Source organism: Eleginops maclovinus, chromosome 9 (genome assembly GCF_036324505.1).
Source record: "Eleginops maclovinus isolate JMC-PN-2008 ecotype Puerto Natales chromosome 9, JC_Emac_rtc_rv5, whole genome shotgun sequence".
Taxonomy (NCBI): Eukaryota; Metazoa; Chordata; class Actinopteri; order Perciformes; family Eleginopidae; genus Eleginops; species Eleginops maclovinus.
The window spans coordinates 19,620,587-19,648,205 of NC_086357.1; the positions used below are offsets into that span (position 1 = coordinate 19,620,587).

Below are 27,619 nucleotides of genomic sequence, written 5' to 3' on the forward strand. Positions count from 1 at the left end.
TGTACTGTTAAATTAATTCAATCCATGTCAGCACTCAGCAGGTATATATATATATGAATAGTTAATACATTTGAATTAAAAATGTTAATGAACTGTTAAAAGCTCAAGACATTTATTTTATGACTTGTAGTGATAAACATATGCTCATGATAACTTGATGCTTTGTTCCTCTTTTTAAGCACTGAATGTACATTCAGCATGAAATCTTACCGACATGGACACTGTCCAATCACGGAGCTGCCCTGTGTGTTCGTCAGCCTACAATGTTACGTCACTCGTATAACAGTCCAATCATCGCTCGTTGTGTGCTCGAAAACGCGGTAGCAAGATTCACATATATTCTCTGTGATCGTGACGTGTATTACCGAATAGTTCCTTGTATTGTATAGCTAGGTGGTTAATATGAAGTTAGCCAGGGTTGTTGCCAATGACATTAAGTGATCCACGGACGACAAAATAAAGCACAAACTTGTCTCTGGTCAGTATTTTGGACGCCAGAATGCCTCTCTTGGTCGGCGGAGAACACCGACGGGCTGATAGAAATGTGATGCGCTTCTGGTTTCTGCTATCCGCCGCCGTGTTGTTGTTGTCGGTCGGAGTTTCTGCCGTTCCAGAGGAGCACAAACCTGTCCAAGAGCTACCCCCACAAGAGGTAAAGGGTTTTGCCCCATTTCTTTTACCGATCAAACCCTTTATTAGTATCGGTAGGACGCCGGTTGCTGCCCTGCTGCTTGTTAGCTTCCCCGAGCTAGCCAACACATGCTAACTGAGATACCTGCTGCCACATTGTGTTCCGGGTGTCTCTCAAGTAGGCAAAGTTGGTCTTTCCATTTTAGATAATGGGAAGCAAAGCAAATGTTAGATAAGATAACAAATGAAGGGTTGATCATCATAGAAAGCCCACCAACACAATCTTTGAAAACCAAACACAAGGACGACAAAACACAATACAGTAAAATAGGTAAGGATGGACCAAAAATATTTAGAAACTGAGGTACAGATAAAACTATTAATATAAGATGTTCAGATGTCAATGTTACTACTGTTCATGTCCACTCAAGATTAGGAAACTCTAAGGCTTTATTGGCATATGCACAATAAAGCTTTATAATAAAGTCCCATGCTCCTGTTTATATAGTGGACATTATTTAAACAGGAGCATGTGAGCTTCTAAAGCGTCTCAACAAAAGTGAATCTGAATGTTGACACATAGCATGTTGTAACATGCAAATCACATCCTGTGTGGGTTTGAGCCAGACGCTTCACAAATCCACTCAACTTTAGCTGTCTGTCTGTGTGTGTTACTCACACTAATCTACTGCTTCTCTTTGCAGAAAACAAGTCCCCATCCAATAGGCCCAGCAGTTTCTGAAGATGGCTCCAACAAAGGGAACCTGGGTTTCATCCATGCCTTCGTGGCCTCTATCTCTGTCATCATCGTCTCTGAGTTGGGAGACAAAACATTTTTCATTGCAGCCATCATGGCCATGCGTTACAACCGCCTCACCGTGTTGGCAGGTGCCATGCTGGCCTTGGGGCTGATGACCTGTCTTTCCGGTCAGTAAAAGTGCATATTTTGGTCTTGCATTTAACTGAAATTCCTTTATCTTTTGCTGAGTAATAATGAAGTAATTGTTGTATTTTTCTCCCCCAGTGCTATTTGGCTATGCCACTACCATCATCCCGAGAATCTACACTTACTATGTGTCCACCGCTCTGTTCGCCATCTTTGGTGTACGCATGCTGCGGGAGGGGCTCAAGATGAGTCCAGATGAAGGCCAGGAGGAGCTGGAGGAGGTTCAGGCAGAGATCAAGAAGAAGGATGAAGAGGTGAGACAAGGTTTTACACTAAGACCTAAAAGAGACTCTTACCAATCAATAAAGTAAATCTAATCGAATCCATAGGTAATGGTAATGTTTTCCATATGGATATGCCTTTTCATCTCATGTGCTGAAATACACATTTTTCATAAATGCTTCTTAATATCTTTGTATTCCTACCTGTTATAGATGGCAACATCTTTTACTAACCTGAAATAGTACTGTAAAAGTGCCATTGTTAAAACCCCTAGTCAAATATAAAATAATTCCTTTAAAGTACCTAAATCCTGATACAGTGGTATGCAAAAGTTTGGGCACCCCTCTGAGATTTCATGACAATTTGCTTTTCCTTTATAATAGAAGATCACAGCAACAACATTTGTTTTCCTACAAAGATGTAGACGTTTTAGTGTTTTCCAGACCAAAATTCTTAGGGTAGCATTACATAGTTTTATTATAATAAAATAAAATGCAAAAAATGGGATGTGCAAAAGTTTGGGCACCCTTATAAATAGCATTCATTTCAACACCTGTACGGATTTATAGCTGACAGGTTGCTGCACAAAATTGCTTTGATTAGCTCATTAGACCTTCAATTACAAAGACAGGTGGAACCAATCATGAAAAAGGCTATTTAACATAGGTAATAGCTGGCTGTGCCTGGCCTAGGTTCTTTCTTAGGGAGTGGCAAGATGGGGACCTCAAAACAACTCTCCACTGACCTGAAAGCTAAGATAATCCAACATTATAAATTAGGAGAAGGGTACAAAAAATTATCTGACAGGTTTAAACTGTCTGTCTCCACAGTCAGAAACGTAGTTGTGAAATGGAAGGCCACAGGAACAGTCCGTGTGAAGGAAAGATGTGGTAGGCCGACAAAAATAGGGGAAAGGCACAGGCGAAGGATGGTGAAAATGGTCACAGAGAAGCCACAGACCACCTCCAGAGAACTACAACAACATCTGGCTGCTGATGGTGTAGTTGTTCACCGTTCCACAATCCAGCGTACTTTGCACCAGGAAGAGCTCATTGGAAGGGTGATGTGCAAAAAGCCTTTCCTGAGTGTTAATCACAAGAAGAGTCGCATGAGGTATGCAAAAGCACATCTGGACAAGCCAGAAGCATTTTGGAACAAAATACTGTGGTCAGATGAGACCAAGATTGAGTTATTTGGTCATAACATGAACAGGTATGCATGGCGAAAAAAACACACTGCATTCAATGAAAAGAACTTGTTGCCCACTGTAAAATTTGGTGGAGGATCTATCATGTTATGGGGCTGTGTGGCTAGCACAGGTACTGGAAAACTTGTTAAAGTTGAGGGCCACATGAATTCCTTACAGTACCAGGAGATTCTTGACAAGAATGTTCTAGAGTCAGTCACAAAGTTGAAGCTACGCCGGGGTTGGATTTTTCAGCAGGACAATGATCCTAAGCACCGATCAAAATCCACCAAGGAATTCATGCAGAAGCACAGGTACAATGTTCTGGAATGGCCATCCCAGTCCCCAGACCTTAACATCATTGAAAATGTATGGATTTATTTGAAGAAGGCTGTCCATGCACGGAGGCCAAGAAACCTGACTGAACTGGAGACGTTTTGTGTGGAAGAATGGGCCAAAATACCACCTGCCAGGCTTAAGGGACTTGTCTGTGGCTACAGGAGGCGTCTACAGGCCGTTATTGCAGCAAAAGGAGGCAATACTAAATATTAATGGAATTATTTCTTAGGGGTGCCCAAATTTATGCACATGCCTATTTTTGTTTGAATGCACATAAACATGTTTCTGTTTGACCAATAAAAGTTATTTCACTACTGAGATGTTTCTGTTACCATAAGGTATAACATATGTTAAAATGAAGTTGCTGCTTCAAAAGCTCAGCAAGTGACAAACTGATGCAGTGGTTTTCCTAAGGGGTGCCCAAACTTTTGCATACCACTGTATGTATCCCTGCGCTCGTGGTAGGCACTGTGTAAAGGAGTGAAGCATTATAAGGTTCTAAAAATACTCCCATATTTCAATATGTAAATAGGATTGTTATTCAGCATTGTGTTGTGTTGCAGCTCCAGCGTGCCAAGCTGGTAAATGGGACGGCAGATGTGGAGGCTGGGACAGGGACCGCCATGCCTCAGGGAAACTGGCACAGCATCATCTCACCCATCTTCATCCAGGCCCTCACCCTGACCTTCCTGGCAGAGTGGGGGGACCGCTCGCAGCTGACCACCATTATCCTAGCTGCGCGAGAGGTTGGTTAAATTAAATTTAAGACCAAAGCATGTGTCTTCAGTACCTTTTTAATCGTATGTCTTACAGTATGTTGTTTGTCTAAGTTTCCCCTTGGTGGCTGTAGTGTAAGACAAACCGTTCTTTATCTTTTATGAGCCATACCACAAACAATAAACGCCCCTCTGTGTTGAAAACTGATTAGTAAATATGAAATGCAATGTATAATTTGCTTCAGTGTGAAATAGACTTGTTGTTTTAAAATCCCAGGATCCATTTGGAGTCGCCGTGGGCGGTACACTTGGACACTGTATGTGTACAGGACTGGCTGTGGTAGGAGGGAGAATGATCGCCCAGAAAATATCTGTCAGAACAGGTGAGGAAGTCCTTTTTTTTCTTAAAAGCAGACTGGTTCATTTTCACGTTAGCAGTCCATTTATTAAATTGTACTCTACGCTCATTATAAATGTTAAAGAAGTGAGACTTTAAAACACAGTGAATCTCATTCTACATTTGTAAATTGTCCCTACTGCTAATTTGTGAGTAAGGGAAATACACCTTGACAGTTAAAAAGGTTATTATTTTGTATGATTCAGCGTTAATGACACTAATGCCTGTGCTTTCATGCTCTCTGTTCCGTGGGGCAAATTATTATCTATCCATTAGTGTTTGCATAACTTGACCCGGTCAGTGTACCTTAGCAACAGAGCGACCAGAGCAGCTCAAACATTAGTTATTATCATTACCCTTGAGAGCACCAAAACCAGCTGAGCGATTCCTGAAACTGTTTGGAGCAGCATGGATACGCATAAAGTATATATTGATGTTGTTCAGAAATCTAATTTTAAGTCGGATCAATTGTAATGTATAGAAAAATGCAAAAAATGTCCATTTTGTGGATCAGATTAAGACTATTTTACCTATCTCATAATTAAATGTGTTCCTAAAACCATCTGTTGAACAAAGTACACACAGGTTGGTTAATTGTCCTCATATTTTAACCCCATAATTAAATGATTTGTTTCTCGTTTTGCTTCCGTAGTGACAATCATCGGCGGGATAGTTTTTCTGGCCTTCGCCTTCTCGGCCCTGTTCATCAAGCCAGATGCTGGATTTTAATTTGAAGAGAGACTTTCAGGTTTTTTTTTCTCTGTACATATGTGTCGAATTTGGTTAAGTTGCTGTAGAGAGACTGTAGTTTTGACTCTGTGTGTGTCCAACAGACAGTGGCGGGCTAAACAGACAGTCCTGTGTTCATCTCCTAGCTAGCCTCTGTTCCACCACCGTCTGTAACTCTGGGGGGTAAAGACTTCACTTTGTACCATTTCCCAAAAGTCTTAAGAGTCAATGCACCTTAAAGCCTTGTTGGAGGTGTTATCCAAGCAATGTACAGAAGTTTGATATTAAACGTAGAAAAGAAAACCATGGATCTTTTTCTGGAAGTCTGACTTGTACATCTTGATGGGAGAAAAACATGGAAATACAGAGGCTAGTTAAGAGTATGGGACTTGACTGTGGCTCTCAGAAAGAGCTGTACTCTCATCACAAGGTGTGTGAGCGAAGGAAGGCTGGATTGTTACTGATTACAACCCCCCCCCGACAGAGCCCTACATGCAGTACTTCCCTCAACGCTAAGCCGTCAATTAGACACTTAGTCCATTTAAAAATATTTGCTTTTTTTTTCTCTTTGTTTTTAAATGTTATTTTGTCATGAGCCCAGGAGCTGCCAGTTCACTCTTAGAGGAGTCCTTCCATCTTCCTCTTTGGGTGATGCATCTGATCTTCCACATAAGTGAGACATTACATTGTAATTTCCCAGAGATTTTATATCAGGCTTCATCCAAGAATTCCTCTTGGTTTATCGTCTGTTTCAAAAATAAAAGCAGTCTTTTAAAGAGAAGGAGACATGAACCACTAGAAACCTGTGTCCAGGTGTGGCTTAACCTACGTTGGTTTGGAGCTACATCACAGCTTAAGATTGCTAATGTGTTCAAAACAATAATCACAAATTGGACATATGGATCGGGGCACTTCAACATTTCCTGCTTTTGGTTTTGGGAGCTGATATTGAACAAAACTGGTTGAAGAAAGGCCAGTACTCGCCTCACACTCCCCCACACACGTTCACACTTCCTCAGAGATTAAAGCCATTAAATACGAACCTCGCTGCCTCTACCGTTGCTGCCCCGAATCACTAAATAAATGATATCATCAGGTACTGAATAAAGGACGGAAATGTATCCAACTAGAAACGTCCATTATAAGTCACTCCTTTAGCCATAAGCAGCTGTGTTGTAGCTACAGCGACACCTGAACACATTTCACCTTTTATTTAAAGTGGTATCTATTTATTTAGCTTCATGTTCATGTACTGTAGCAGCAGAAAGGACGGGAGAGGTAACCATAAACAAGGAATGGAAATATTTTTTTAAAAGGCAGAAGCTGCATTGTCAATATTTGACAGGCTGTGCCCAGCTGTGAAATACTTCTGTTTGTGATACAGGTTGGTTGTAATGCCTATATATCTCAATTGCTCAATAAAAATATTTCATGTGTTGTCTGACTTCCTACCCAGTCGTGTGTTCTGTCTAGAGCTGAGTGGACAAACCTAGAAACACAAATAATAAACAAATCAACAGACTGCATTACAATTTTATTCTCAAATTGAATGGGGAGCAATCGATTGACACTTTTGCCTTACAGTTTTGTTTTCATTTATGATCTGTTTGGCTCATGAAATAAATGCAAGGTACAAACGTGTTTAACGTTTAGCAATAATTCATGATTTGCAATGCAGTGAAGGAAGGAAAAGTTATTTCAGATCCTTTCTGAGGGTAGTTTGTTTCCCGTGGAAGAGCTTTAAACTGAAGCCTAAAAATTACCTGAAACTGACCAGCAGGTGGCAGTAGTGATGGCAAGAGTGCAACATTTATACTCCACCTGAGCATGAGCATAAACTGAACCTGTAAACAGTGCAGGGGTTAAATCTACAGTGTAGCATAAGTAGGTATGGTTACTGAAAGTTTCTTGTAATGGTTATGATGGAAAAATAGGTTTGGTTTTCATACAGTACATCCACTGAATATAATAAATGGTACAAACATTTCAAACTCTACCTGGGCATGCTAGCGGGGCTGAAATGCTGCATTTTGATTCCTAGGCCACACCGGAAAGGAGTCTTAACACCTGCTCTGACATCAGGTGTGACCTGGAATGTGATTCAGTGTTCCTTGCAGTCGTTTTTACTGCAGGAGGATTTCATGAGCCAGACAATACACAAATATGAACTGAGAAGGGAGGAGGGGGGGGGACAGACACCAATAGAAATTCAAACGACATCAAACTAAAATTTCAATTTCATTTAGGCATCCCCTGTCTTCAGACAACAACATTATTCCATCAGGTGTTTTTTAGCTTGGCAATGACCGACTAATAACTTCTCTTTTAAAAAGCTTGGGTCAATTTCAACCATTTCCTGCATCACGGAAAACCACTTGATAGGCTGGTAAAGACTCAAAACGACCTTTCAATTTGAAACAAAGTCTTTGCATAACCATCAACTCACTAGTAACCAGCCCTTTCTTGGGGGAAAGGAGCTCAACAGTCTTGGTGTTTATGTCACAGTTCGTTTAGATCCTTCATGCTTGCACATTTGAAAGCTGTGCCGTTACCTTCTTTAATGTCATGTGTCTATGCAAGCTCACTGAGGTCTATCCCGGTAATAGAAAAATAATGTAGATCTCTTTTTTACTGCATGTCTCATCATACATTGTGCAAAGTCTCTCACTGCCACACGTGCAAAATACTTGTGTACATGATGTTTGGTTACATTCTTGTAGTGTACTTCCCCACCTATACCACGCCTCCAGAGTGCTGTTTGCATGGGAGACAGGGACAGTTTCACTGTACAGGGTCCTGAACGGTTGCGTGTCTTTTTTATATCCTGATGTGTTGCAGGAGCACACGTGGTTTTCAAGAAGAGGAGTGTAAAGGTCTCTAAAGGTCGACTTATACTCTAGCTATTGTTTTAGGTTCGGGACTGTTTGGGAGTTATTAGCAGGAGGTAGGTTCAGAAAAGGGAGGTAGGTTATGAATTATTTCTTTGTTTCTGAAAGGAGGGCTTTTCATTTTTCCACGGTTAAGGTTTTTTAATTTCATGGTTTTCCCCATCAAAATAGTTGCCTTGTGATGGGGTGCCACGGATCATACATTTAAAAAATAAATAAAAATCAGATATTTAGATGACCTTGGAGGGGTCCTGCTCTTTCAAAAAAACAAACTCCTCATTACAATGTTTTTTTGTACAGTCCCTTAGAGTTTTTAAATGCATTTTGAAAAGGTGCGTATAAGTGTTTTGATGCAATATTGACATGATGTCGATGACTATAATGAAGTCCGAGATCAATTACACACTAAACATGGGCCTGCTTCATTAAATACAGCTAGATCTGAAACATCTATAACCAAAAGAGGCAACATGAAAATATCTTTTTTTTTTAAAACAATTACATAAATATATTGAAGCCAAATGTATTTGGAAATGAGTGATTCAAACTAAATACACAAGGACAGCAATAACCTAATAATGCGAAACCCACTCGCTAAACATTTGAAACAGATGACAACTTTGGAGTTAAACTAAAACATCATAATGTTAAGGTCATAGTTTGGGTTAAAATAAATGTTCTACATGTTCAAACAAACTGAGCGGGGCTTCAGGGCATGTAGCAGTAGAAACAGATGTTGTTACATGAGATGAACTCAAGTTATTGGTCTTCTTTGCTAAACTCGTTTAATCATTATGAACACCATATTCAAACTTCATTACATGCATGCTGTAAGCACACATGGTATAACCAGACAACTTGGGCCAAAGGTTCAAGACAAACTTTATATTTCACCGGACCAGTGGCCCTTTGTTACTCTCAGCCATCTGACGGTGGTTTCGGTCAGATGGTGAGGAGGCTGCCAGGCCGGCCTGCTTACATGCTGGTCGGCATTTTCAAATGGTACACAATAAAGTAGAAAAGAAGAAACCACCTACGCAAAACAGGCAACTGTTTGCAAAAAAGTTGACTGTATTATGGCAGTGTTGGGTTCACAGCTGGCATCACTGCCGCCAAGTAGCTAATAAAAACAGTGATTGCGGTTTTAGGGGAGGGTGAGTAAACATGTAGAGCATTACGACAAGTTTAATTAGCTGAAGTTGAATCTGCTTTCTCAAATCAAAGCCTGACTGAGAACATAAAAGCTAAGCTCTCATGAGACCGATTGTATTCCAACCACTTAAAGCTGGTTAGAAGCTACTTTGCAGACACTATATGGAGTCTAATGGAGGTGGGGGCTGGCCTCTCTTTTCCTGATGAGCAAGGAGTTCACAGATATTAGGGGACCTTTTTGCTGCTGCTGCTGCTGCTGCTGCTACTACTTCACCGAGAGCTAGTTAAGGGGTTTGTGATTCCTGCAGCTCACACCGGACCGACTGGATGAGGGAGCCTATGAGTCTAGGCTGCTCTCCTCACTCTGCTGACCCAGATAAGGGGCTTAAGACTGGATGGATGATCAGACTGCCAATTACAACACTGTTTGATCAGCGCCGTGCTAACACAAATAATTTCACTCAAGCTTAGTGTGAGAATGTCAGCCACAGGTTACCAGGTCTGACTTTCACATTGAAATATATTTGAAGGGGTAATAATCTAGATATTGAATAAATCTATAAGTACATTATGTATAACTCTGAAAAGGAGGGTTCTCAGCAGAAGTGCTAAAGGCGAATAAATAAGAAAATAAGTATTGTTCAGTATTACTGTTTGCTAACATTTAGCCTAACCTTTGTAGGTTTGAGTTATTTCACAACATTTAAGTAGAATTTAGTATTCAGTGTGCAGGCTTGAAGCACATCTTAAAAACCTTTTTAAAATACTTTAAAATATTCCTCCAATATTTGACAATTTTATGAAATCTGTGAAAATATGGTTCAAGGACTAAACAAACTGTGACACCACAAGCAGCATCGGCACACAAACATTTCCCCTAGGAGAAGGGGGGGAGGGTCTGTGAGAATATCAGCCACTGAGCACTTTAAGATCTTTTTTTCATAGAGCTCTAGAAAAAAAGCATATTCAAAGCTTCAAAATAACTACACGTTTCATTTCATGCATCATATAAAATATTAGTTCTTTCTTTTTCAATATATTTACATTATATATTACACCTGGTGTTCTGTACAGTAAAAGTTCAATGTACACAACATTTAAAAAATATTTTCTGACATAATTATTTCCAACAAGAAAAGGAGAAAACATCCAAAGCAAAGCAGCCTCTGGCCGTGCTGCAGGGGTCCTTCAAGCTCGATAGAAGCTTCTCTGCATTACCTCAATTAACCGGAGAGCTCTGCATAAAACAATCCTGTGAGGGTGACACACACACACTGAACACACAGGGAGAGGGCCAGGGGAGGGTGTGAGGGGGAGTCCATTTTAAAAGGTCTGTAGGCTCCCTGTTTTCTTTGAGAAAGGCCTTTGTCCCAGAGCCAGAGCCACAGCGGGCCCAGGACCGGTCCTCTGCAGCACTTTGAGCTCAGGAGTTAAGTGCAGACAGCAACAGATCTTTGTAAGGGGGGGGAAGCCACCGCTGCCCATCCCCTCACTCCTCAGCCTGAGGCGTGGTCTTAGTGCTGCACTCTCAGCAGGACTTCTCTTTACACCCCCTCACAAAGACACCCACACTTGGGTTTGACTCAGTCCACTTCTGATTGGCTGACCCCCAGCTACTGTTGCTGCGTTGCGGAGCGATCAGAGAGACTGTCCGCCCGGTGAGGGGCGAGCTGCTGCTGCTGCTGCTGCTGATGGAGTTGCTGTTTATGCTGTTGTAGCTGCTTCTGTTGTTGATGTTGTTGTTGATGATGATGATGATGCTGTTGTTGTAACTGCTGTTGTTGTTGTAACTGTTGCTGCTGTTGTTGTTGTTGTTGTTGTTGTGGTGTGGCAGTGAAGGAACCCTGCTGCTGGAGAGGGAACGCTGCCTGCAGGATCAACTGGGTGGACTGGTTTCCATGAAGAAGCCGAGAAGCCTTGTGTGGAAAAATGGGATAAGCTGGTTAATTGGATGGAAATTAACCTGTAGTCATCACCACATGTATAAATAAATTAAAACATACCAACAAGGTATGTCATTTGGAACCATTAATGTGCAAAGTTAGTTCATGTTCATTTCCCCCTGAGCGTTACCTGAAGGAACTGTGTTTGCTGCTGGGCCAGTGGAGCCTGCCCTAGCTGCATGGCTGTGACCTGTGACTGCTGCTGTGACTGCTGCTGTACCTGCTGCTCCTGCTGCTGATGCTGCTGTGATGGCTGCTGGGAAATGCTGATTGTTTGGGTTTGGCCCTGCTGTGGAGCGAAGGCAGTCACCACTTGGCCCATGAACATGGTTGTAGGGACCATGACGGCCCCACATGCCATCTGCCCTGCCATTAGCTTGGTGAGCAGCTGAGGACTTGCAGGAAACCTGGGAGGGGCAGGAAGTTGGCCAAAAAAGTTCACAGAATCACATGGAAATACAGTCAGGAGAACGCTTGTACTTCATAAAATTAAAGTGGTATGCAGCATGGCGGTGCAATCAAGGACCTTACAGTACTTGATAACAAGCTCACTTTGTGTGAAGATACATGTATGAAATGCCAAACCAAGACAGCAATGGGAACAGATTTTAAACAAGGGTGCAAACCTAATTTGAGTTGAACGGTCCTGTGCAAATGTGGCCACAGCAGGAGTGTTGTGTCCACTATTCTGAGCCAGGCTGGTGGCAATCTGGACCATGTTAGCCTGGCTCTGCTGAGGGATCATCATTGTGTTGTAAAGAGCCGCAGGCAGGGAATTCTGTTGAGGCTGCAAAATGAGAGACAACCGCTGAAATACACAGAACAAGACTGAGATGTGGCTGTGTTCGATGTTTTCGATAGACAACTCAGGGCAACCGGTTTGGTTTGTCAGACCTGTGAGAGTGCTGTGCTCTGTTCCCGTAGCAGCGTTTGTTGCTGGGGCTGGACAGCATGTTGTGGCTGAATGCTGTTCTGTAAAAGTCCTGCAGACACCACCTGGCCTTGCATGCTGAGAGCCCCCCCCTGCTGCACAGCGTTCCCCTGGGCCATCTGAACAGTGCTGAGATTCAGTCCGCCGGCTCCTTTTGGCAAGAACATCTGAAACATGCGGAAACGATTCTAGAAAAGTCGGCAAAATCATCCACCGAAACTGAAAATAAACAACAACACTTCTCTTCGGTCTCACCTGCAGGTTCTGTCCCTGCACTCTCTGCAGCTCGTCCTGGATCTGCCTCAGCTCGTCCTGCTGCCGCTGAATGTTGGCCTCGATCAGCCTGGTCCTCTGCTCCAGCTGCTCTTTCAGGTTATGCATGACTTCTAGCTGGCTGGAAAACTGAACCATTGCCTGCCGAAGAATAATGAAATGGGACACAGAGGGAGGTTAAATCATAACTGCTGAGGGGATTTAAATGTAATCTATATCTGGCCTAGCATAAGAGGAGCAATTTTAAACAGTAATTCAATGGCACCAAAATGTCACTTTAGTGCCTGAAGTTTTTGATTGTTTTATAAATCACATTTAGGTGGCAACTATGTGAATATGAATACAATTATTAAGAAGAAACTCAATTGTTGATCTGAATGATCAATTAATAATCTTATCAATGACTATACCTATTAATCAGGGAGCTGGTGTTTTATTAATAAAACCAAAGCATGCTATCAAAAGGTGCTGGAAAAGCTGGCTAACGGGCACCGCCGAATAGTTCTGAATTAAGCTTTGAAACAATTGAGTTAACTATCTCACCTGCCCACTGATCTGAACTTGTTGCTGTTGAGGCTGTTGCTGCTGCTGCTGCTGTTGTTGTTGCTGTTGTTGTTGTGAAACCACAGATGTTGCCATGTTCTGTCCTGTAGTTTGGGAGGTCATTGACTGCTGAAATAACATACAGAACAACATTAGCCCCCGACAAAGAGGAATGAAAAACATTTCAAAATAAAGCATTTGAAATCCCCCTAAATGTCCCCCAATTAAAGCCCTTTTACACCAGACTCTGTTCTCCACCGACCTGACTGCTGATGGATGATCTTCGCTGTGAGGTCATCTCCACAGCAGACACAGACTGGCGACCTGGTGTGCTCCTGTCTCCCTGAAGCTTAATCTGCGCCGCTGAGAGGGGAACATAAACATGATGCTCAGATCAAAAAAAGAATAGACCACCTAGTATAAAATAGTTTCAGTCACAGAGATAGTTGAGTGTGCTTACAGGCTGGGTCTGACACAGCGGTGTGCGACGATTTGCGTGAGCTGCGAGATGAGGCTGAAGGTGACCGGCTGTGGTTGAAGCGATCCAGAGCCTCCTTCAGGCTGGATGTGTTGAGCTGGGACTCTGACTCTGAGTCCTGGGACTGCTGTGAGGCGTGGGAAAAAGTCAGATCTGGGTCTCCATACAAATCATTGTCACAAATTACTGATCCATAATGTAACAAATAATTATAAAAACACTGTTGAACAGAAGTCTCACCTTGTCTGGTGTGATCTCAGGTTGTAATTCTTCGATTCCAAGCTCCCTGCGCTGCTCTGCTCTTACTTCAGCGTAACTGTAGAATAAGGCAGTGAATAAACTACACATACAAACAAATTTTTCTCCTTTTGCCTCTAGGAATGTAGAAATCTCAGGGTAAATCTTTGACGTACCTTACAACAGTGTGTGTGCATACAATAAACTCTGGTCTGGAGTTCCACTGGTGGTAGGTGATGTAGTAGTGGGTCTGAAGCCAAATCCACTGCTGCCCTTTGGTGAGGAATCTATAGTAGCAGGACTTTCCTTTGCCATATTGCATTACTACAGACACACAAAGAGAGGGCGCTTGATTAAAAACTCAAAAAGAGTTTAGGAACTTTTTAAAATTTTGTCTGAGAAAGCTGTACTCACAATGTTCGTGGCATTTGGCCAGCGTCTCCAGGTCATCTACATGGTAGTAGTCATATCCTGATGTACCCAGCACCTCAAATGGGAGGTAACCTATAATGGGTGGCGCTCTGGACAAACACAGACAATGTTTTGCGATGAATATTTGCCTAATTAAAAAAAAGCACCAGAAAATTGACATTTTGAATTAAAATAATAGGGGGTTACAAACTATATTGGTGCTACACTACAAAGGAAACAATCTCAACACAGAATGTATGTTGCTTATTGACATCAGCATATACATTTAATATAAGCTGTCACACAATGAGTTTATCAGAGATTTGTTGTAGGTTTTTTCTAACAGCAAAACACAGTGAAAAGCAAAGTGGAACAAAGACACTGTTTAAAAACTGTACCTGTGATCCAAGAAGAGAAATTTCCACTCTAAACTATGTCTGGAGGTGAATTCCTCATTGGGCTCCTCTACAGTGCACATCTCCTGTGAGGAATTTAGGTTTAACATCATTAACATGTATCTAAAAAAATACATATAAATACTTCTCACCATTTTAAGCTGCACAGAAATAATCTGCAGGAAATAATGTGAGTCTAAGGAGGTTGATATAAGCATTCACATTCTCCTAAGAGTGCAGTGTTTATTGTTAACCAGAATTACTTTTTTAAAAGTTTTAAGGAATTTCCAACATTTATTTCATACAGGTACCACTGCCTTAATTTCAGTGCCAACTCCTTTACTCCATAACACTTTTGGGTATTGTTTAATCTTTATTTCAAATTCAATGTCACTTAATTTCCAACTAGTAAACGGGAAATCCAGAGCAGCTCTTTAACTCGGTTGAACAAAACACAACGAGAAAGAGACAAAAAGATAAAGTGTTTTTCAAACTAAGTAAAACAGAGTCAACATGGGACTGCCTATAATGGTTTACAGGAGGATGTGTTTGCATGGAGCGACTGGGTAAGCATTACTTTTGGTTTCTCTTCTAATCAAAAGTGTTTTTCCACACCCTGAAGTGCTTAACTGAATGTGTGTCAAGTGAAACAACGGCTTGTGATTATTACCTTGATGAACTGTGGTTTGGCAAGCTTCACAGTTGCTATTAGACACACTCCATCTTCATAAGCAGAGTGAAGCGACCGCTGGATCACTCCTTCAAAACCGTTTCTGGTACAGTTAGGCACTGGGGACAGATACAATAACAGAAACTTTACAACTAGGAAAACACAGCCCCGAGCTCAGAAAATAATTGAAGTGTAACCTACCATTATTCAGGGACTTGAAGTTTCCGATGAACTTGACATATTCGTACACAGGGGGCTCTTTGGGGTCTATTGTCCCTCGGAGCATGTGGCAACAGAATTCTAGCTGATTTTTTGCTGGTAAAGAACATCACAGTATTAGAAACAACGAATCGAAGAAAATAACTGACACTTGGGATGACTAGATATACAGTAGGATAATATAATAGCAAAATAATACAAAAGTCAAAGTCAAAGATTCAACGTACTTTTCAGATATTCAGGCGTCAGTGTCTCTCCCTCCATGATATGAGAGGACAGAGCCTTGTACACATCTGAATGCTCCCCCATGGGCAGGAAGTTCAGAAGGTTCTGGTCCACAAGATCAGACTGTAACACATGTCAAATATCATGATTAAGGAGTTGCTTTACACAGAACAAATGTATCACACAGGTGGCGCTAATGACAAGTTGGCTTTGTTATAAATATCTTAAAAATGTAATATTGAGTGAACTTTATTATTAATTTACGTTATACTCACAGGCAAGTGTTCAAGTAGGGACGTCACACTCTCAGAGGCGTAGATGATATTTCCATCAGTCATAATTGCAAGAAAAAATCCATCCAACGCCTGACAGAAACAAAATGTAGTCTTGAATTAGAAAAAGGAATGCAAAATGACAGCATCCTACGTTTAGTTAGAGATAGACAATAATTAAAAGTGATCATTTTACAAAGGGAATGATATGATGATGAAATCATATTCATGTAGAGATATCACATTACCCAACAATGTCTTCTTAATTGATAACAACAGGTGCTATTAACTCAATTTTCTTAGAAAATCATTTGAAGATTGTGGCTTTTAAAACTGGACTCAATTTATGTCAACATAGTCAGGGTATAGCTATAAATATATTTTTATTTTCCTCTATTATTTCACCTAAACCTGAAATGTTAATTTTGCAGTCAAGTTATAAATTAAAAATAAAGTAGTTAATTAAAAAAGTATTGTAGAAAATAGGTTTCAATAAAGAAACAATATTTAATTACCATAAGCTTGCTATACCGTGATATATACTGTATATACATGAAATGACCAATATTGGGATATAAGACTTGGCCATATCGCCCAGTCATATCCTTAGCTCTTTTTTTTTTAGCTCACCTCCAACATCAGCTGAGTGAACTCTTCATTGCTGAGAAAAGGAGGCTTCCAGTCCTGTCGGATCTCCGTTGACTCTGACTGAGCTGCGATTTCTGATGAACATAAAACATGAAACAGGTTCAGCTGAAGACCGTGATCCACAACTCAAGATTCTTGATCACACACTGGCCGCAGGAGCGTTCCTCACCTTTGTGTTTGTGCAGATAGTCGATGCTATTTTGCAAAATAGTGGACTTGTCCATCTTTCGGGTGTTGCCCGGCAACATGGTGCCCAGCTCTTTGATGAGGACATTGAACTGATCTCTGCGTTTCTTCTCAGACTTGTTACGGGACACACTGTGGTTAGAATAAGAATGTGTTAATGTGGTGTACCATATTAAACTGGAGAAGATTAGATGTACGGTCAGAGGGTTTATTTAATCATTTTAAGCAGCCTTTTGAAACCTTTGCTTAGGATATGGAAGCTGGACCGGATGACAATGTAATATCTTGGGTAGTTTTTTATTTATTGTCCTTTTCGGGATGTCTGAAATGGATCACAGGAAGCTCTGTTTGTCTGTTACATTTGTATCTTGTGATAGATTTGTTTGAAATTGTGACATAATGTGAACGACGCAATAAAAAGACAAAAAATAAAGTGTGATTTGTCTTTATAGATACCAGTAGTTTGGTCAGAGCTACATGAGCAATGCTACATTATTGTGAGTGTTCTGAAAAACCACAACTGCACCTATTTTGACAAATAAACCCTAACTACAACAACTACAGTATATTAGGAAATAGGGCCATCTGATGTATCCCTACTTTAATGATTTGAGATTCATGATTTAAAAAGTAAAACAAAGCTTTTTTGATCTGAACACAATCCGCAGGGATCGTACCGTTTTGCTTTGTCCTTTTCATCTTCTTCCATTAACCCATCAAAGATACTGCTGTCATCCCTGCAGAGCAAGACACCAACAGTTGATGAGGATCTTCTACTATTCCTTCTCTAATAATCTAATTTAAACACTGTGATAAGAGAGTCCCAGCTAAATCTTAATGTTCATGTTAGAGCAGGAAAACTGGACACAGTATCCCCCCAAGTGACAATCTAATGCTCCTGAGACCACTATACATTTGAGTAGAAATCAACCAATGGCAATTTTGATAGGATATTGCCTTAAATTGTCATATAGTACATTACATCACAGCTCTGTACAGTTGATCAGATAAAAAAGGTGCTTTAGACAATTCAAAACAAGCCAAATGCAGGTCACTCGTTACTTACCGGTCAATGCTCGAGGTCATCTTGTATCCTGTTCAGGGTCGCAGTGTTGGACAGGGGTTTTTTAACCGTGAGGTAGACATTTGTGAAATAATCTTTAGGGGAAAAGAACCGCACATGGTAAGAACTTGCACCAGTTTCCTCTTCCCAGGGATTGAAAACAGTAGTCACGTCACACTGTTAAAGTGATAATCTCACCTTACTGACAGTACAGCCAGTCCTGTGAGAGGATGAGGAAGTTGCTGCTAGATGAAGGAAGGGCGTGGGTGGACACACTGTGGTAAGGGGGGTGGTTTAGCTCTGAGAGTCTTGGAGGAGAGTCACTGAAAGTTTCAACGATCAGAGGGCATTCAGTCGAAAAGAGGTCTGAGTTTTTCTTCTGTTTTGGGTGTGAGACTGGCACATGGCAGCAACATCTGAGTCTAAAAGAAATAAAATTAAAAAAACATATGTGGTCAGTGTAGGACAGTTTAAAAGGCAAAAGTAATGCAGCCTCGTGATGAAGTAAATACATAATAACACCTATTTTTATCAGCCAAAAGGAAAAAAGCACCACATCAGTCATAGATTCAGCACATCTCTGACAGCATATATATTCTTCCTCTCTCCTGACTCGTTCCTGAGCAGGTAGGCCTACAATAGAGTGTCAGATTAAAATGCCCACTGGATCTCTAGCATTAATATTTGACGTATTTATTTCATGAACCAGTTACCGTAAGAACCTGTGTGCGAGGGCCTTTTCCTCCCTTCGTTATTGCAGTTTTAGGGATTTGTAGTTAAGGTTTAATAACTATCAGTATCTGGTTAAGCCAAACAGCATAAAACACACCTGCTGTTATTGATATAGCTGGCATTATCACACATTCTCATTCAAGGTCCAACAAATTGCCAAACCAGGCAAATCCACACACACTCTGTTTCTGTGGAACTCTTTCTTGAGTTGTGCTTTTTTTATATATTGAAAAGCACCAAAGTTTAGTGTCTCAGTTTTAGAAGCAAAACAATATGTTTCAAAATGTTTTGTTGATGTGTCATTGAATGATTTGGCCTATGAAATACATTTCATGTGAACACGTATCTTAATTCATAACTTTTTTTTACCAGGATCAGTGTGTAAATGAAAACATTCAGCGTGTATACTGTTATTATAAAAAGAAAGTAAATGAACCTACAGCCGGGTTCATCAAAACAAGGTAAGCAGTCAGCACAGTGAATATATACACCTTCATGTTAAAACACGTGAAGGAAAAAATGACGGAAAGAGGAGGAGTAGGTCCTGTTGCAGCCCGTTGACTCCCAGCTATGCAGTGTTATTTTTACTTCTGGCTGCGTAGATTCTTTTCACACAAATTCAAAGGATGAGTGACATATATGAGATGTCTGTTTTTGTCAAAACAAGCAACCAACTAACCTTTACGGCAACATAGTAAAGGGAGTGACGAGATTCAGTATTTCTGCATCTTGAAAAGTCAAGCTAGCTAGTAAACAGGCTGTAAAAAGGCTAAAAAAAGAAACACTGGTCCTGACTGATATGAGGGCAAAAGAAAAGGAAGGGAAATGTGGACACTAGCGTGTCAGCAGCAGCTGCAGCAGTAGCGCAGAGTGATTGTTGTGTAACTGGGTGAGCAGAGGTTGTATAACTGTGATGTCATCCTCGCTTCACTGACCTGCTGGCCCAATGACCTACTTTCTTCCTCCTCCGATCTATCTTAATCACAGCACCTCAGGCAACACCTTCCTGCTCTTACTAATAACACTGCACTCCCTGGCAACATCAAATCCTTTAAAGCCACACATTTACACAGAAAGCACCTTCAAGAGGCGGCAGTATGTCATCCCGCTGTCTGGGTATCATATGTCATCATATTTCCTTATTTATTTACATGACATACAAAGGCTTCCTGGTGTTCACTGAGCCTCAGCGTTACAGACATGTAAACAGCCACATCGCAGTTTAAAGCAATGTGAACCATATAGACTGGCAGACGTATTCAAATTAAAATAACTCGCATCATTTCATCATTTTCCTAATGCTTACACAGTATCATTGAAGGTCTGTTGATATTATGTGTGTGTGGGTGTGTGCACACATGCTGAGATGTAGGGCAGCAGAGCTGTGAGGAAATGAGTCACTCTTAAGTGGATCTTTGGCGCTGCTCATCACGCACCCTGCTGCACCCCTCCACACCCGGCACTGAGCAGCCAGCACAACAACAGTGTTAATGGGCAACACCATAGCAACCGGCCTCACTGTGCGGAGTTAAAATAGCCTTCCTGAATTCCTCCACACATACTTTCTTCGTCATACACTGAGAATTATTGGACTAAAGTTTGAAGTCTGTGCATGTAAAACAATGGCACCTGTGCATTGCTTCAGTAAACCAATCCCTCCGATCGTTATTGTATTGTGAAGCAGAATCTCAGGGAGTGTTTCTAGTATTGAATTAAGAGACAACGTTAACTAAGAGTGAATACAGCAGAGCTAAAAAAAGAATGTATCTTGTGAATCTGTAGGCTCAGACATTTATTAAGGTGACGTGTAAAATGTACCCTGTGATGATGATCCAAATGTTTAATATCCACCAGGTATCCATCTCTTCTCATTCACAACACAGGATAATACCACTGCATGTTATAAAACCTGTTCATCAAAACTAGTTCATATGTTCTGGACCAGCAGTTGTCAATGCGGTTGCAGGATAACACCTCAAACAGCTTACTTTGACAGCTCTCTGAAATTCAAACACGGGGATGCATCCCTTACGCTTCTATACCAAGCTTTACTTTTATGCTGAAGCTGTCTGGTAGGGCACATGGTTAGGTTAATTCTGGTGTCATAGCAACCCTTGAGTTTCTTCTTTATCTACGTCACATCCTGACACCCAAGAGCAGGGGATTTGTGAAGCTTTAAAAGATCCCAGGGGTGAACCAACATTCCTAGAAAGACAAGTAACTTCAGTCGGCCGTTTAAAATGTAAAATCACTGGAACGTCAGACATCTATACGGTCTCTTACAAAACATACTTGGAACCCAGGTGATATACAGAAAGAGTGGGTTGGGATATATCTATGACAATTATATGCAGAGCCACAAGTGCCGGAATATCAAGGATAATGATATTTTAACAGCCGGTAAGAGGAGGTCACACCAATCAATAAAAACACATGAATGAATAATTACTCAGTCACACATCCTGTCTGAAGCAGATCTAGACGAGCACATCCAGGCAGCAAAGAACATGAATATGATAGTGTTTAAAATGACATCCTGCATATTCAATCTAAATGTTCTGCAAAACACCTACTAAATAAGAAATGACTAAAAGTCAATGCTTTTTCGGTATTATTTGAAGGCAAATACAACTGATTAAAAATGTTTGCTATATTTTAAACACAGCCTATATATCAAATCGTTTTGTTTGTTTGTGTCACATTTGCTTTGACAATGTACATTCCGCCAATGAAGGACAAATAAAGGACTTTTGTTTCTGTTTCAAAAGGTAGAGAAATATGCTTCCTCGTGATTAAGATATGAGATGCAACCGAGGATGGTTTTAATAATGTCATGGTCACTTGGCCTTTAGAAATAAAATCACAACTAGCTTGTCAACACGGCCCACCATACTGAGGCACAGCGGTACCAACCAAACCCTGAACTGGAGGCAGCCAGCTGCGTTTCCTCTTAAAGCACACATCCACAGGCCCAGCAGCACAAAATGGTCTTTGTTTTGCTTGTTCACTCCACAGCCCACAGACAGGAATGTTTGAGGGGCTAGCAGCAGTGGTTGGCAGGGGCCCCTCCACTGCTGCTGGCCTCCTGTCCCAGTGGAGAAGGAACTCGGCCAGGGGCCTCATACCGGTGCCAAGTAGGTCATTGGAGTTCAGAAGGAGAACTGGCAGCTTAATACAAGCATCACGAAGGGCTACAGACACGCAGCCCTGTCACACACAGCCTGTGATCAAAATATATAGGTGACCAACAGCTGGCTGGTATATAAATTATAATTGACAGCAAGTATGAACCGAGACCTTTACTTGACTTTGCTTTATGTGAGTAATGGCGTTGTACTTTCAAGGAAGACTTTGCACCATATTTATTATAGTCTACTGGTTAGTGTGTCAAGGTCAGAATCACACTTTATTGACTGCTCCTATGTTAAACATTGTTCATCATGCAGAAGTCAACAGCTAAACATGCATTGTAGCAAATACTTAGACTTGTGGTTATTATTGATGAAACAGTATGACGACTAGGAAATCATCAATCAAGCAAAACGCACCGTTGTAGTTTGTAATATGTGAGGATGTGTTGCTTTGTTCCGAATAGCAGACTAAACATATTGTTCTGTTGTAAATCAACAATGAAAACACCTGTTAGTTACAGCCAATGTTGGAATTTAAGTATTTTAACCTCAAATTAAGACATCACGCTACCTAATGTCCAGAATATCTGTTACTCTTAAGTATCATCAAAACAAGGCACACTCAAGGCTTCAACTTAATTACGTCCTAAGCTTTTTCTCAAACATTTTAACCCATCAGGAGCTGGTTAGGAAGCTTTCCATTTTATTTCTAATAGTAAATCATAATGTTCAAGTGGCAAATATAACTTGTGTATAGACAGATGAAAAGGAGCCACACACGGCTGTCCTTTTACACTTAACATACGATAACAAAAGACCTAAGCAGTGCTTTGCAGTTTATAAACACTCAACCCTCACATCATATGCGTCACATGCGCATTTCATTTCCATTTTCATATATTCAGGTGAAACAACGACAAAAATAGAACATTACTGAATTGATGTATAATGTCTCTCCAATACCTCAATATAATGAGCCAAGTGTACAATGCCTTACCTTGTTTCCATGAGTGGGGGTTCATTAAGTAACGGCTTCACCTCACGATGGATGAGTCAACTCTGAATTCTTCATCTGTTGAACGGAAAATGGGAAACCTAGATTTGTTAACTAATTACAAACATGTGGCTTAGAGCGAAGAAACTCACATTTCTGAATCAGAACTAAAACGTCTGGGTTCCCATAAGCCTCGTATAGCACTGCAAAAAATAAGAGAACAGCTCTAAACACATGCAGTGTCAAACACACACCCACACAAACTCACGGGACTCTTCGCAGTTCATTCATTAGCAACCCGAGCCCCCGGCCATCAGCTGGGAAGGAGTTTTACGTCCAGGAAGTGCAAACAAGCATCTGCTCCGAGAAGTGTATTAATGTGGGGCTACTTTGTGTCATGATTGCAGAAAGGGGTGCATGTGAGTATGCATGCGAGTATGCATGTGAGTGTGCATGCGAGTGTGTTCAGCAAAGGCTTTGGAAATGTTATAACCCTTATAAAGAATTGTATCACACTACTACGTAAAGTGTCATAAAGTGGTGCTAATATGTTACCCGTGATCATTTTTTGGCCCCACATTAAACGTACTGGTATCTTCAATTTGAATTTAAAGAAATTGACACACTGATTTCACCAAACCCAGGACTTGATTCAGTGGAATGACTGTTAAACATCAATCAGTGGATTTAATAGTCATCTTTCATTCAACTAAATGAAGCCTTTAAACTAATGTTGTTGTACAGACTTACTTCCTGTTGTGTTAAAAGTTAAAAGAAATAGTCAATACCAATAAAATGTTCCATGAACTCAAAATGCAGCAAATCTTTGATATGAGAGGCTGGAACTGGCAAACATATTTACTTGATCAGTGACCTAAACAGATGAAGAAATAAAATAAAATAAATGAAAAACAAATATTGCTAAGCAGAAATGTTGTTGGTTCATTTTCTGTTCAAAAAACGAAATAAAAAACCTCTTTGTTTATTGTTTCTGTTATATGACTGTTTCCTAGTTGATTTATTTTGTAGATCAAGTTACTTCATTGCAGTGACATCATTATGTGGTGGACAACAATCACCCCATCACATCTTTTGGTAATACAATCAGTTCACAGCGTCCAAACCAATGAAATGAATTCGCTAATGCTTAATTTGAGTGCTGAGGAGCTATCAATGATGCTACCGATAACACTGGTGCGACTCTACTTTCATCCCTTTTCAGGGGAACCCCTTTAGACTTGACCTAATTTTTCATTATCACAAAAGCAGATCGCGTTATTCTAAGACTTTGATTGCAAATCTAGGTCATCTTGTTCTCCATTTTCACAAGAAAGAACAACACACAGAGACTGTTTTCATCCTCTATATTTAGGTAGACCTTTTCTTTATCTTACTAACTTTATGTTTGTTGGCACATGATGAAAGGTGTTGGATAATTCCTGATGTTGTATGTTTGTGTGAGCTTTTCCAATATATGACCTAGTCTTTGTCCATTGTGAACAGGGTTGGCCATGAGATCAGTCAATTGTTTCACTAAATATCATAAAAACTCTCTCACTTCTTCTCTCAAGTTAGGATTACTGTATCCTTGTAGCAAACACTGAGACAACCCCCAAGAGTTTTGTCAAGTAAAGGGACATTATTTTTGATGATTTGGATGGAGATTAAGTGTGAGGCCACGCAAAGAAATCACTGCTGACAAAGTCTGTGAATTGGTGACGGAAAGAAAGGATCCTCTAAACTTTAAAAGAAAGGTCAATCTGACAGAAATAATCCTGTATGGATGGTAAAGAATTTCTCAGCTTCTGTTTCTGTCAGTGGATATCTTTTTTTCTTTAAGCTTGTAGAAGCCAAACAGTAAAGTGAAACCATCAGATTTTATTGTAAATCTTTTTTGATTGTTATGGTCTGTGTATTCATTCACAAAATTAGCTACTTTTGCTGCTTTGTTTTTATAGAAACTAAGGAACAAAACACAGGTTAGCGGTTCATGGAAGTACAAGTTATGGCAATTAATTTACTGATTTGCCAAAATAACTTGTAGACATCATTGGAGGATAATGCTTGTAATATTATAACTGAATAACCTTATGCCATTAAACTATATCGGGAAAAAAAAATTGTATTTCAAAAATTTGTATTTCAATAGATCCTTTAAAATTAAGCAACAACATAAAAGCGAGCCGTAAGTATGACATAGATATCTATTAAAGCTAGCTTCAGATGATCTCCCAAAAAAAAAAAAAAATCCTTTTAAAAGGGCAATATATCTCAACACACAGTTAGCAGCAATTTTGTGAGAAGCAGACTGAATATTGCAGGCACGAGATTAGTCTGTAGCCACAACAACAGGGCTCCAGTGGTGAAGTAACACTGTTACCATGACACAGTCACATGCCGTCTATTGAATCTGCATATCATAAGAGGACGAAGAAGAAAAATGCTAAATGTGGTTACTCTGATATTCTATAGTCATATTTAACAAGAAGCACTTTGCAAAGGATGTTTTGACCGTATAAGACTTTAATACTACATTACAAGGTGAAGGCAGAAATAAAGACTCGTTGTTGAGAAAGGACCAACTTATTATGCCTTCAATAACAACATGATGTGTGTGACAGTGTGACCCATTATCAGCCAGACTTTATTTTAGGCATGACGATAAGTAGCAGGGATTCAACTCCAAACAGTCTAGATGACTTCAAAGTCAGGATTACGTGTGGCAAAGCACAGAGTCTTTAACCTCATGATAACAGGCCTTTGAAGACTGTAGCCACAAATCATGTGGTCTACCTCGAATAATGAAATTAGTTATATTAGATGACAGGATTTTAAAGGGTCGTAAAGCGTGGTAGCCTTTCGCTTGTAAATTTGATATTGAAATTGTGGATGTTGTAGCACATGAAGTGTCTCAGTGTGATTTAAAACTGCTGCAAAGTGCCAGTCTTCAGCATTCATGAACGGATCTATTAACTGACACATGTAAATTCTTATCGTATAGACAGTCTATATGTATAGCAGGGTCTGATCATTATTGAGTAATCTGCTGTTATTATCTAGATTCATCAATTAACCATTGGTCAATAAAAAGTCAGAAAAACATGAAAACATTTCTATAAAAAAAAAAAATCTTCCTTTGGTTTCTCGTTTTTGTGACTCTTAAACCAAACATGTTCAGATTATAATTAAATAAAACAGATAGATCTTTATTTCAGAGGCTGAAACAGCAGTTTCTTCCACTGATCCACTAATTGTTGCAGCTGTAGTTTATAGCACACTTGGAGAAACCTATAAAATATAAAAATGTGTTTCAATATGTAAAAGATGCCAAAATATGATGAAACACTGGTTAGTGGTAACAGTCTGCCACTTTATTCTCCTGACCTGCAGCCAGCCACGGTGCCAGGCTGCCAGCTACAAAAAAAAGTGTCAAACTATTTCTACATGAGCACAATTAGCACCAACAACTCTGAGCAATAATATGTCACCAAATAAAAAATGGCTGAAAAGGTATTATTATACAGCAATGGCGTCTTTGAAAGAATTAACGTATAAAGTAATGAAATGCTTTTAAATAATGTGCCAAATAAAGATGTTTAGCTTAAAACCTCCACTGGGGTAGAAAGTGTCAACAAGAGTATATTTTGCCATGATTACAAACAGATTCCCAAGCTGTAAACAACAGTGTTGCTGTATATATACCTTCATTTAAACTTACCTTCATTAAAATATCATTGCATAATGTAATGTCCCACATAACACAAGTGCAATAATTCCAAATCAATGTGTACATGATAAATGGATGCATAAAGCGGACTTCAAGTGCAGTTATCATTTAAGCTTCATTCAAAACATTAAAGTGTCAGAAGGATATATATTTTTCCATAGTAATTTACTCAGAGAACAATAAAGTTGATGTCTTGAGTAAATTATAAAACATCATTGCTTTGACACAACATTACACATTCAACATCTCAGGTTTCAATAAATGACTGTGACAAATAATGGAAAATAAACAAAATATGCTCCAATAAACCTATTTTACCGTCAATTTAGGTGCTGCAGGTTCACAAATAAAAATCAATAAACCAGGGAGCATAATTAATCATCTATTTCCTGTCACTTTCACAGGTATGATCCAGGTCCAATTCCCCCCACTGCCTGACAGGTAGATCGGCGGCTGAATGGATTAAATTACATTTTGATCGATTTCATGTCTGTTGAATGGGAAGCAGCAGAACAGATCCATGCGAGAACCAGGCTGGGTTAGAGAGAAACGCAGCTGCTACAGATCTATACAATACATTAACACCGGGGGGAAAAACGTTCAAAAAAGGCAGTAGATGTGGAAAAGACTTTGCAGGTGAGATGTGTACGGTTGTCAAGTATGTAAAAGTCACATGAACGAAAGTCAGCCTTGAAGTGACAGACCTGGGTACAGCGTGTCTACCTCCCCGCTGCTGCCAGGTAACACCGGTCGGTAAACCGGGCAGTGATTGCAAGAAAGCTAACGCCGCCTAGCATTCTGACTTACGTCTATTACAGAAACAAAACAACAGCGTAATACAATTGAAAAAACTTACTGCGATATGTGACACACACTGGCATGGCACCTGTGTCCGTGACAAATTAGAAAGCTGGCGTTTTACCGTTTTCAGGTGTAACGTAGCGAGCTTTCAACTGGTCTGCAACAACATACTGTAACCCACTTTTAGCTGGAGCTAGCTAGCTTACATTCAGCGTTAGATAAGAATGTGGGTCACCGGGCCTCTGGCCAGACTCTGTCACTAAACACACACACGCAAAACTGTTCCGTGTGGCAACTGTACGTTTGTCCACTGTCCACAAAACACAGATTGGCTGCAGATATGAAATATTTAAAATACGCAGCGGAGTTCGCCAGTAGAGATGTCACACTTACCCCGAACAGTCTCCTCTTTCATCGGGATATCCCTGCAGCCAGTGGCGCTGACGGTTGAGTGCGCAGGGCTGAGGCAGGCGGACGGTGCTGGAGTTGGAGCCAAAAGGGCCGACTTACCGCTCCACACTCCCCCAGCAGTATC

At 40.4% G+C, this 27,619-nt stretch overlaps 2 protein-coding genes across 8 annotated transcripts; one reads left to right on the plus strand and one right to left on the minus strand.

Annotated features, from left to right (window-relative positions):
- Positions 1-317: 317 nt before the first annotated feature.
- tmem165 (transmembrane protein 165) lies at positions 318-6,609 on the plus strand. The gene is made up of 6 exons (XM_063890796.1): positions 318-652; positions 1,335-1,557; positions 1,655-1,830; positions 3,887-4,069; positions 4,317-4,422; positions 5,089-6,609. Exons 1-6 carry the CDS (start codon positions 500-502, stop codon positions 5,163-5,165), a joined length of 918 nt encoding a protein of 305 aa, XP_063746866.1. The 5' UTR covers positions 318-499; the 3' UTR covers positions 5,166-6,609.
- Positions 6,610-6,682: 73 nt separating this feature from the next.
- On the minus strand, positions 6,683-27,596 carry clocka (clock circadian regulator a). Of its 7 annotated transcripts, none has more exons than XM_063890792.1 (23): positions 27,478-27,596; positions 22,560-22,634; positions 17,898-18,121; positions 17,703-17,794; positions 17,314-17,373; positions 16,620-16,768; positions 16,433-16,524; positions 15,806-15,895; positions 15,533-15,653; positions 15,288-15,401; positions 15,087-15,205; positions 14,420-14,502; positions 14,025-14,131; positions 13,787-13,934; positions 13,614-13,689; positions 13,356-13,497; positions 13,158-13,258; positions 12,896-13,021; positions 12,335-12,493; positions 12,043-12,246; positions 11,775-11,935; positions 11,279-11,555; positions 6,683-11,121 (listed from the first exon to the last, which is right to left on the minus strand). In XM_063890792.1, exons 4-23 carry the CDS (start codon positions 17,720-17,722, stop codon positions 10,819-10,821), a joined length of 2,652 nt encoding a protein of 883 aa, XP_063746862.1. In that variant the 5' UTR covers positions 17,723-17,794; positions 17,898-18,121; positions 22,560-22,634; positions 27,478-27,596; the 3' UTR covers positions 6,683-10,818. The 7 variants fall into 7 exon arrangements, with proteins under 7 accessions (XP_063746862.1, XP_063746860.1, XP_063746861.1 ...); XM_063890790.1 differs by having other exon boundaries at positions 12,896-13,024; XM_063890791.1 differs by having other exon boundaries at positions 13,356-13,500.
- Positions 27,597-27,619: the final 23 nt, after the last annotated feature.